Below are 12383 nucleotides of genomic sequence, written 5' to 3' on the forward strand. Positions count from 1 at the left end.
GAGAGTAGTGAAGGTGATTCACAGTGATGTTGGATAAGGCTAGACTCTCATCGGCTGCAAATAGATTGGGGCAGGAAGACTTTAGTAACTATCTCCATAACAAACCATGAGAGTTGTTAATATTTTTGGACAACAAAGAAATGTTCCAAACTTAGAAGCCCATTAGGATGTAAGGCAGATCGTCACAGCCCGGATGGTGGTGGCGATCCTCCCTACATCCTTCCCGCCGGTCACCCATTTACCCCCACCATATTAGTATGGCGGGGGGTACCGCAGCGGATGGTAAGACCGTCTACCGCTTTCCACCCAGTGATCAAGTCGGTCGGGCGGAAAAGAGTTTAATATGGTGGCGTGTCTGCTAGACACCGCCATCCTTATTAGTATTGGGGCGGAAACATGCCTTTCCGTGGTGGCAAAGGCATGCAGAATGATTACGGGTCCCGTTACGGGCCCCTAGGGTATTGGAGGGGTGCATATGGGGTTGTACCTATGGTACTCCCCTGCATAGTCATGGACATGGTGGCAGGCACCTCACAGTGCCTGTCACCCTGTGCATGAAAATGCACGCACTGCATTCCAGCATTGTGGCGGGTGGTGCTGCGAGCACTGCCCGACACAATGAATGGAATGGAGGATGCCACCACCACGGTGGCATCCTAATCGCTGAGGGCGGGACCGCCGCACCACTGGCTGCAGGTCCCAGCACCGCTAGGGTGGCGGGCGGACGGAAGTCCCGCACCATTCCTAATGGCACTCTTAGCTATGACAAGGGTTGTTTAGAAAGTAATCAGACTTACAAATATGGAACACAACTTCATGAATGACACCAAGACCACTACTATCTTCAGAATCACGGATGGGGCTGCAGTGCCATTGTGCACCTCTTTTGAAATTCCAAGCACAATTAGGGCTCCTAAACATTCACACAGGTCAATGAAACATAGCAGTGTTTTACATTTCTACATCACCTTCCAAAATGATTACATATTTGTTCACCCTCAAGAACAATAGATATTTGTCAAATAAAATACATACTCTAACTTTTGGAACTCTTCAATCAGACTGGATTTCTGTCCCGGAGACATTCTGGCAAAAACAACACCTTTCATTAGTAACTGTGAAAAAAAGGAATACAGAAGAAAAATATATGTGTAGAGGGAAAACCAACAGCCGCACAAAGAGATATCTAAACATAGATGCAGGTGTTTTTGAACAAGAACAAATGTGTTATGCATGTGTTATTTATTTAGAGGTAATTACAAACATTAGTTAATCTACACTGCATGGTGTGGTTATAGGAAAGCCATCATTTTTTTCTTTGATTACCCCCATTTTGTGACAGATGCTGGTGGATACTGACCGAAGAAGTGCCCTGGGCTATGCGAACCAGGCCCAGGGTCAGTGCTCGGTGCACCACAGGTTTATGGTAATTGGTATAATTCTAATTGATAAAGACAACTTACCTGTAAGTCCCTGGTATATGGTAGGCCTTATAGGTTTAGAGACTCCAGTGGACTTAATGCACTTAAGGGTGTGCTGCTGTCTGATGTCATTTTAAAGCCAGACTGGTTTAAAATAAAACTAGGTCTAAATACGACTTAAAAATGAAAGGTACTTCCAAAGTCCAAAACTACCTTTGTAAGATGTATACGTCACCCCTAAGGTCCACCTAGGTTCCCCAAGGGTAGGGTGCTTTACATAAAAAGCAGGGACATTTTAAATGATTTTTTATTGGCCCTGGTAAGGAAAAACACACAAAGTTGTTTTTCCCAACTGTAATACTGCTAGCCTCATAGGCTAACATGGGAAGGCTTTATTAAACCTACTTAGGTCTAACTTTGTTTGGAGCTAGCTAGACATATCATTCAAGCTAATGAAAAATGGTTACAATAAATCCAACAACTTGCCATGGTTAGATTTATTATTATTATTACAGGAAAAGTAGTTTTAGAACTTGCTATCTTAGAGTTACCTTTGGCGGCCCTATAGCTGCCTCTGTCGAATGGTCCGCTGCTCTCTGAGTGGAGTGAAGGGACCTCGGACTGAAACAATGCAGACATTTGAAGGGAGGAGAGTGGCTTCCTTCAGAAGCCTTGAAAGGAAGGGGCTCGGGTCAGTAGCTGGACTTCAAAGGCAGGAGCCGCTGTGGAAACCAGATATCACAGGACCCAGACGATCTCCGCTCCCAGATCTCTAGCAAGATGGGAGCCTCCTAACTATATTAGGAGAGGGGCTGGAAGGGGAGTGTAGTGAGTTGATAGCCACACCTTTGGGATGGATTACACAGACACACACACCGAGGAAAGAATGTCTCCATTTTGATTTTTGGAAGAACAGTGCATTCTGGGGAATAAACATGCCACAGTTCACAGAAAGTGGTCATAGCAGAGGGGGGTAGTTTTACCCGCATTGGTTGAGGTGCCCCTCTCTCCTACCAGCCCCGAATGGGCAATCAATATGGGCGAGCCGCAGGAGCTCCTCAGGCGATGGCCTTAAAAGAAGTAGAGAAGAAGGACTGCCCTGCTGGACCCCTGGACCTGTCAATGTCAATGTCAATGTCATAGGATCTTATACAGCGCACATATCACCGTGAGGTCTCCTGGCGCTTCAATTCTCAGCCGGCCTAACTTGGTCCTGTGCCCGTCCTGTGCTCCCTAATGATCAGATTGAGCTTGTGACTTTGTCCCGGTCCAATGCCACCAGATATCTTCAGTTGGCGCCTTTTGGTGCTATTTTTACCTACATCTTTAAAAATTCATATCTCTGGTTTCCTACATGGGATTGTTGTCATTTTTGTGCTGTTTAGAAGAAAAAAAATATTCATAATTTTAAAAATTGGTGTTGAATTTTTATTGTGTTGTGTCTTGTATTCAAGGTTTTACACACACCTTTCTCCTGGGTTAAGCCTGACTGGTCATTTGCTAAGCTACCAAGGGCTGAGCAAGGATTCATTTTCTGAGACTTGACTCGATCTATTAGTGAATGTGAATCCGTGATTGTTGTATGAGGGTGAAAGAGGTTCTATTAAGTTTAGCTAGCAGGGACTGTGGTCTGCATTCCGTATGCAGTTCACAATCATCCTCTGCATTCCCTCCGCTGCCCATAATGCCTCTCCACATTCGCACAGCTACCCTCAATCGATTTATGTAAGCTCTCTTCAGTTTTTAGTAACTTCTGTATTAAACCATCAGCCCAGAATGATGTCTTTCATTCCTTACGTTGCCCTCAATCACTCCTTCAATTACATTTGAAGTTCTGACTCAATATGTGGATTCCTCAAGGAGTCCTTAACCACTCCCTGTTTTCATTCACCAGTCTGGAGTATACATTCCCTCAGCAGCAAAGAGTCATTTTCTGGATTCATTAACTAGTTTAGAGTCTACGGGACACATGCATCAATCCCGCATTTTGCGATGTCTAAATAGCAAATTTTACCGCTTCGCTATTTAAAAATCGCAAAATGCAATGCATGTAGGAATCGCTGAAAAAATGTGCTTCCATAAACTTCTTTAATTGCGAATCGCAAATTGCGTGTCACAAATAAGGAATTAATTCCCATTAATTTCTACAGGCCTGGAGGCCCATTGGAATGAATGGGAATTGCATGCGTAATTTGCGAGTACTCCATAGGTATTCGCAAATTACGCATGCAATTTCAAGGGTGAGTAGGTTCTAAAAGGATACCCTGTTGCACCCCTTGAAGTCCCAGTTTTACACATGTTGTATACAGACATGCCCCAAGGGCAAGTGTGTGTGTTAAATGTGACTTTGAAAAATGCACTTTGGTGCATTTTTCAAAGAAATAGCAATTTACCATCAACTTTAGTTTGATGGTAATTTGCGATTCCTAATAGTAAAAGCGCAATAAGTTTTTATTTAATGCTTTGCATTTAAGGAATCGCTATTTGCTATTCCTTAAATGCAATCGCAATTAAAGTAATCGCAATTTAAGTGATTCCTTAAGTTGCGATTTTTGCATTCGGGATGATGCATCTCAAATGCAAAAAAAATTGCGGTCGCAAAGCGGCATATTTTGTGAATTTGCCCCATTGCCATCGCAAAAAACAATCATGCATGTGCCCCGTATTCCCTCTGCACTCAGTTTAATAATAAACCACCTACAATCTATATTCCCTCCGCAGCATGGACTTACACCCTGCATTCAGTCGCATACAAGAATTGGTTTCTTCGTTTCCTCAGATGCCGTGATTCTTTTCCTACCTTCAGAAACCTTCCTTACTCCCTGCAAAGCCTCAGCTTCATAGAGTCACTCCTACCATTCTCTCTTTGCAGCTTGGAATAACATATTCCATTTCCTTTTTACCACTCATAATGACTTCCTATATTCCATCTGTAGCTCATAATGGCTTCCTACATTGCCTAAATAGATGCACATTTCTCCTTCAATTCACTCAAGAGAACCAGACTGCAGCAGGTTACTTCATAGAGGTGGAAGAAAGACAACATGCATCTTCCATTGAATAAAATATCTACTGGTTTCTGTTTGGAGCTATGTTAAGAAATCACACCTCCTCCTGATAAAATGTCCCTCTTGAATTGGGAACGAGGTTAAGTATCCTTTCACACCTGCGCGGGGGTGTGACGAACATGAGCCAGTCAGATAGTCGCAATATACCTTGCGTACCCTACAGTGAGCATGTGCATTGCATCTGAATTGAGCCTACCTCCTGATCCCAGGCCTCCATATCTCCTGGCTAATAGCCATGCAAGGTAAACTATATGCCTCGGCTCGGCTCATCAACAGACTCATGAACTTAAATCGCATCATCCTACTCTGATGAAATGTCTGCGGGTCTTTCCCCTTCCACGCTTGCCTCATGTTCAGGATTGGCTGCATAAACTAGAAGGTCATCAGAAACAAAACCCCGGCCTACCTGACCAACAACTAATGGTCTGTGGTGGACAATGCAACACTAGAATCGAGGAAATTCCAGACTAGAAACAAGAAAATCCAGGAAGAAGACCAGAAAGCAGGCTTTCTTACTCCATGCAACCAAGATCTGGAACAACATCCCCACTGACATCAGAACTGCCCAACCCTTCTGCAGTGCTCAAAGCAACTGGCAATCACATCATCCTTCAATGAACACTGTCATCTTACCATAGAGTCATCCTCCCTGCCTCTTCTGAGTAGTTATGTCTTATAATATATAGGGCCTTGCCCTTTGTTTCAATAATGTGTTCATTATCACCTATGAACATACTACAATGAGCCCAACACATATACAATTGTAGGATACAACTCCCTTCCTTTGCTGTGGACTAACAGTGCATGTCAACAGTATCTCTCTAAGGTCATTACTTGGCAGGAGGTGTCCCTAGGTCAGATCTCAGACCTATCAAGGTTGGATCTGGTGATTGTCCTTTGCATTTCCTGCCCCCCTTATTGTGGTGAGACTGTTGGATTAACATATGCTGGTGTTATCATATCCCTGGCGTTCCTTGCACCGAAGGGAAGCACATATCCTTGTTTCAATAATTACTGTTGAAATGAACTCTTGCCATCCTCTTCGAAGTCTCTACCTACCACGGGCACTCTGATGTTGATATTTCCCTGGAGTGCCCTTATTTGCTTCTATGCCCTGAAGAAGTCCATCTGTCTGGATGAAACGCGTCGGCTGTTCTTTTCAATCATGGCTTGTTTTTAATATATCTCGAATAAAAGAAGATATTTGAAGAAAAATGTTCTAGACACGGACCTGATAATTTGTTATGTGTCTGTTTTGTCTTCTTGTTAAGTGGTGCACGTGTGCTACTTTTTGAAATTGTTAAAATCCGGTATTGGATTGCACCGTTGCAGTGGGTGCATCAACAGGGTGCACACATAATTCGTGGGAGACTCCCACCATATGTATATTAATTAGGGATGGCGGGTCATATGCTAGGTCCTTGTAGGGTCCACTGTCAAAGCTTGTTTCATTTGCATGTCAACAGTACTTAAATAACACCCTCATTACCTACTACCCAACAGCATATGTGTAAAACCCTGCTAGCCATGTGAACTAAATAGGGATAAGTAAACTTGCAGAAATATTTTTCACGACATTTAAAGGAAGTCTGTTTTTTGAGTAGCAAAGCTACAGCACAACTAAATATTATACTTGAGCCAAATGTATGTATTGGAAAAAAACCTATAAAACAAACACTCAGTTATAATGTCACATAATAATCTGTTATTTCATTTAAAATCAGGATATGGATTTACAGGTAGTTAAAAATCTTACATCACATGATTTAACTTACATTGGAATCAATTTAACAAGCATATATTTATAACATGTGTGTGTACTGCTATAGAGTTGTTAAAAGCATAATTATTCCAAAATCATCAAGCATGCTACTGTCAAAGAGGTGTAAATGGAACTCAGTTTGATTATTCATTTACCTCTCTTTCGACCCTTGACCCCCTCCCCCATTGGTCATGTGGTCAGTTGGCAGTGCCATGTAAGGACATTGCTCTTTCAATACATCTCATAACTCTGCAGCGGTCTGTACATAGCAGAATGTCATATAATTCCATGTACAAAACCTCATAACACAAATAGCACATAACAGGGCACAACATAACAATAAAGTAAGCAACCCTGCAGCCACACTACAACAAAACAGCAGAACAGTGCAAAGATGCAGCACAAAAAAACTGCAGCACAATCATCAACAGAGCACATCAACGTTGCAAATAAATTCTTCCGATGAATACGTAGAAACATACTACTCACACATTACCACCTCCAAAAAAGTGCCCTGATAATACAGTGGTAAATGTTCTTTGCACCACTCATTACCTTAACTTACCACCAAGCACATAAAGTAGCATCAGTCAAATACATTTTCTGAACTGGCCCAAAGTGTTTCCTCCTCAAATTAATATTTCAAATGTGTTATTGCCTCGGATATGATCCCGGGCCGCTATGTAAGTGCCACCTCCACACACTGACATTAGTTTATCTCTGATCTGTGTCCGCACTGTGGGATGGGAAGACACTGGAACCCCATTGCACTGGAGTGCTGCTCTCCACTTTGGAATCCTATCAACACAGATGAAATGAGTCCATTGCATGGAACTGGAAGGAGGGTGGGTCAGTGAGATAAACGCGGCTAGAGTATCAGCAGAAAGAATGCCACCAAGGGTAAGGAACCTTTTCTTCTAATGGATACTTCTAACGGCAGATTCCTCCCACTTCAATAGGTGGTGGCTCTGTGGAGTGGCTCAGACTGGGAACACCTGCAGGACAGACTCGGCAAAATGCTCCTCCAGCCAGATATTGCTATCCAAGCAGAATAGTTTCATGAATGTGTGAACTAATGCCCCATAGCTGCCTGGCAGATACCCAAGACTGCTGCACCGCTCATCAGTGTCTCTAAAGGCTGAATGTTACAGGGAGAAAACCATCCAGCAAACTTCTCCTAGCGTCCCACGTAAACTGTCTTTGTGGCGGAACGACCGGCTACTAAGATCACACCAACTACTTCAGGAGGAAGATCGAAAGCCATCCACAGTTGTCGCTCAGTCTCCATGGTTGATGAGTGGGCTCTGATGCAGGACCCTGACCTTCTGCTGCGACAGGAGGTACTCCCAAGGGCAGCCGGAGGGGTACTCCTGAAGGTAAACCAGGAGCGGAGGACAGATACTCACGGCCAGTAGTTCTGGGTACCACACTCTCCTTGTCCAATTCCTGGTCACTAGGATGGCTTTGGAAGGTCCTTCTGGTCCTTCTTGTTCTTCTTGAAAGGTGTCTCTGAGTGAGATCTTCCTTGGGAACTTCAACGTGCAAATGTTTTGTCACTGTACCTACTCGGTGGTGGTAAAAAGATTGACCCATGGATGACCCCATGGTTGGAACATGCCCTATGACACTTCGGAGTGAAGCCGCCAATTGTGATCTGCTAGGCAACATTGGCAGAGTTCCTCCGACACAGCATTTGAATAACCTGCTCTGTGGTGTGCACTAGGGAGATGTCATCGCCAAACAGCCACATCCGGAGTCACAGGTCATCCTTGCACAGAACTAACAACACCCCTTTTGTTGCAGTATACAGTAGTGTTATCTGTGAGAACCTGCATCCGTTCTCCCTTATTGGTCAGGAACAACGCCAGGTGATTCATCCACAATTCAGCAAGTTTGACCGAGTCCATGAACCTCCACCCATCGCCGATTACTTCTACCCAGCAACAATGCATCTGCCGCCACCTTCAGCTATAGGTGGGACAGGAAAGCGGGTCCAGTTGTGGTGTAGAAGCTGCCACCGTAGGTGTTCTGCAGTCTCCTCCAACAGTCGGATGGATTCCGAAAGGTGCTGAGCCAACAGAAACTACAAACAACACTGCAGAGCCCTCCTGTGCCATCTGATGTGGTCCACCAACACACTATAAGAAGCCAAGAGGTCAAAAAGGCTCTGGGCCACTTTCACTGACACCGAGGTCAAGGACCTTAGCCCGAGGGTCCTGGGCTCGTCGAGGTGGAGAGATGCTTCGGGAAAGGTGCTGTTTTCCTGATAGTTCCAATGAAGTGGAGTCTTTGTACAGGCGCCAGTGAGAGTTTGGGAAGGTGATCAAAAGCCCGATGATGTCCACTGGTCTCCTGTCGCCCAGAGGTGGTTTAAGACTGTTTGATGTGAGCCAGCCTTCAGCAACCAGTCATAAAGGCATGGGAAGACTGGCATACTGATAATGTGTTCCTGTTGCCTGCGTCGCTTTGATTATATGGCCTGGTATTTGTGTCTGTTCCATTCCTGTGTCAGTCCTCTCATGTAACGTCACTGGTTCTATTGCTCAGCGCTCTGACACCTTCGGGTAAAGTCTGCGCTTTGTAAAAATGCTTTAAATAAATAATGAAATAAATATTCCCAACCTCTACAGATGGGCAGCACCCCACCATCACCCCTTTAAACACCCACGGTGCATTGATCAAGCTGAAAAGGAACACTGAAAACTGAAAGTGCTCTTGGCCTAAGTGACACTAAAGGCAACATCTGTGCTAAGGCAGAAGGATGATGTGAAAATAAATGTTTTTCAAGTCCAATGCCACCATCCAGTGGCCTGGGTCCTAGGCAGGCAGACTGGGGCCAGGGCGAACACTTTGAAAGGAAGATCAGAATGCAAAGATCTAGAATAGGGAGGAGGCCTCCATCCTTCTTCCACACCAGCAGGGGAACAACCAGTTCCAAGCTCAGACATCAGCATCCTATTGTTGGAATGAGTGGATAAGACGTCACTGAATACCATGATATGTGTGGGCCCGACAATACCAATAAATGCAATGTCACCATATGCCATAACCTGTGTCCGCATAAGAATGTCAATACCCATAAATGCAATGTCACCATATGCCATAACCTGTGTCCGCATAAGAATGTCAATACCCATAATGCAATGTCACCATATGCCATAACCTGTGCCTGCATAAGAATGTCAATACCCATAAATGCAATGTCACCATATGCAATAACCTGTGCCCGCATAAGAATGTCAATACCCATAAATGCAATGTCACCATATGCCATAACCTGTGCCCGCATAAGAATGTCAATACCCATAAATGCAATGTCACCATATGCCATAACCTGTGCCCGCATAAGAATGTCAATACCCATAAATGCAATGTCACCATATGCCATAACCTGTGCCCGCTTAACAATGTCAATACCCATAAATGCAATGTCACCATATGCCATAACCTGTGCCCGCTTAACAATGTCAATACCCACAAATGCAATGTCACCATATGCCATAACCTGTGCCCGCATAAGAATGTCAATACCCATAAATGCAATGTCACCATATGCCATAACCTGTGCCCGCTTAACAATGTCAATACCCATAAATGCAATGTCACCATATGCCATAACATGTGCCCGCTTAACAATGTCAATACCCATAAATGCAATGTCACCATATGCCATAACCTGTGCCCGCATAAGAATGTCAATATCCATAAATGCAATGTCACCATATGCCATAACCTGTGCCCGCTTAACAATGTCAATACCCATTAATGCAATGTCATTGTGTGCCAGAATCTCTGCCCGCACAGCAGTGTTGATACCAGAAGTAACAATGTCCATGTATGCCATAATTCCTGTACACATAAGAATGTCGTAACCAGTTGAAACAATGTTGATGTACTCCATGAAATAAGCACGCATTACTATGTCAATATCAATAAAGACATTGTCAATGTACGTTATGACAACTGTATGCACAATGTTGAGAATGTCAGTAATAGTCATATCAAGGAATCCATGTTATTTTCAGAAATTCCTATGGACTCAGATCACTGCTGTCAGATTCACCCAAGGTGACCTCCTTATCAACCCAGAGTTAGAGATAAGTGGTCAGACATGTCTTGCAACCCAAACCCACGCCTATTTAGTGATTGATCGCACATGTGCTCTCACTTAGCCCAAAGACAACGCGCATCCAGGGAAAACCTTGCTCGATCCCACAGATGGATAGTTGCACCACAAACAGGTGTAAGAAACTTGGCCCAATAAAACACATTTGGCCAAAGGCATGTGTTGTTCCCCGAAAATACCACAAAGCTAGATGGCACATGTAGATAGGAACACTCAGCCAATCAGGACATGACATGCAGACCACATTTAGTGATCACGCGCTCCCCACACCAGACATCTCGACACATACACACTGGCCCACCGAGGTCGAGAGCCATCTGTTTCCTTATCAGATGCCCAAACTTGGTGAGTTATGACTGAAATGCTTTTTCAAGAATTCAGAAATGGGAAACATCCTTTACAAAGCAACTATAACAACGCACTGCCATTACAACGAAACGATTGCAACACAGGATCCATTACAACGCATGCCATTACAATGCATGCCATTACAACGCAGCTGCTATTACAACGTAAGTATTTAATTTAATTTTAACCCCTACACCATTCAACACTTACCCTACAATTACGCCCTCTAGAGTTAGAATAGTAATTTTAACCCCTACACCATCCAACACTCACCCTACTATTACGTCCCCCTGGAGTTAGAATAGTAATTTTAACCCCTAAACTATTCAACACTTACACTACTATTAAATTTCCATTAATTTAAAAAACAAAAAACTTACCCATACTTACGTTGTAATGGCATGCATTGTAATAGCAGCTATGTTGTAATGGCATTCGTTGTAATGGCATGCGTTGTAAAAGTTTTGTTGTAATGGTATGCATTGTGAAAGTATGCATTGTAACGTCATACATCCGCAGAAATAGTTTTATAGTACCTCACAAGATGTATACATTGTCAGCTGAAACTTGTACAAAGAGAGACTTTCCTCAGATGTACTCTGTTGAGACTCACCGGGCTGCTGCGTTTAACCCCTCCCATGCTGGTGACAGAACCGGTGCATCACCAGCCTCGGTCGCGCTGTGCTGGTGACGGAGCAGTTCCGTCACGGCCCGCTCGGCGCGCCTGGCGGCGCTAATTCCGCACCTGTGCTGGGCGTTCTATTGAGCGGGCGGGGCCGTGACGGAACCGCACCGTCACAAGCACAGCGCGCCCGAGGCTCGTGACGGAGCGGTTCCGTCACGTGCATGGGAGCACCGCGCGGCCCCCCTCCCCCCTAGCACTGCAGCGGAATTGCAGCCGCAGTGAAGGGGTTAATTAAACCAACTTGTTTCTGTTTTGCCAAAAGCCTCGTCTTTTATTTTTTTTAAGGTAAATTCATATGCGAGCGACAGTATATATGGCTCCTTTCGCTTAAACTTTTTCTCTGAATATAGATAAGTGGTCCTCCAGATGATGGTGTGGTGAGGAAGGCATGGGTGGTTGCCACAGAAACAGGACAGAAAAATTGCTCTGCATGATTTGGAGCGCCCGCTGGTTGAATGCTCTGCTCTTCTAACCATGGAGGTAAAAAGCGATGCAGCTTCCCAGTCGCTGATCTGTGCTGCTGAGGGTGACTAAAAGTGGTTTTGTGTTAGCTATGAGGGATGGGGCAAGGGATAGGTAAGTTAGTTGCCCCTTGGGGTCCAGACGTTGGCAGCTGAATCTCTAGGCTTCTGCCAGTACCCCCCTCTGAAGCAGTTAAAGAGGCAAGACTACTGGGGAAAGTGCCACAAACGACAGTGCTATTGCTTTGCTGTACTTAAAGTGTTCTAGCACTGAGTCCACTTAATGTCCAAAAAGACAAGTCCCATGGAATGGCAAGTCAATGAGATACTGCTGGACCTCACTCAAAGGTCTGCTGGAGCATATCCAAACATGGCGCTGAACACCACAATGGTTCCCATGGCTCTACCCGGGCATTTGGTAGGGTCCAGGTCTAATTTTAGAGATTACTTTGAAGCATGTTGCTTGTCTTTTGTGAACCACTAAACATTAAGTCGGACATCAATTGAGACCA

General features: G+C 44.4%; 1 protein-coding gene across 1 annotated transcript in view; it reads right to left on the reverse strand.

Annotated features, from left to right (window-relative positions):
* The window catches only part of LOC147700477 (putative cation-transporting ATPase 13A4), a 567847-nt gene that overhangs the window by 230754 nt on the left and 324710 nt on the right, over nt 1–12383 (reverse strand). Inside the window, exon 21 of the mRNA XM_086928422.1 lies at nt 1032–1115. Coding sequence (XP_086784548.1) covers nt 1032–1115 — 84 coding nt within the window. The remainder of the gene's footprint in view (nt 1–1031; nt 1116–12383) is intronic.

This window comes from Lissotriton vulgaris, chromosome 7 (assembly GCF_964263255.1).
Source record: "Lissotriton vulgaris chromosome 7, aLisVul1.2, whole genome shotgun sequence".
Classification (NCBI taxonomy): domain Eukaryota; kingdom Metazoa; phylum Chordata; class Amphibia; order Caudata; family Salamandridae; genus Lissotriton; species Lissotriton vulgaris.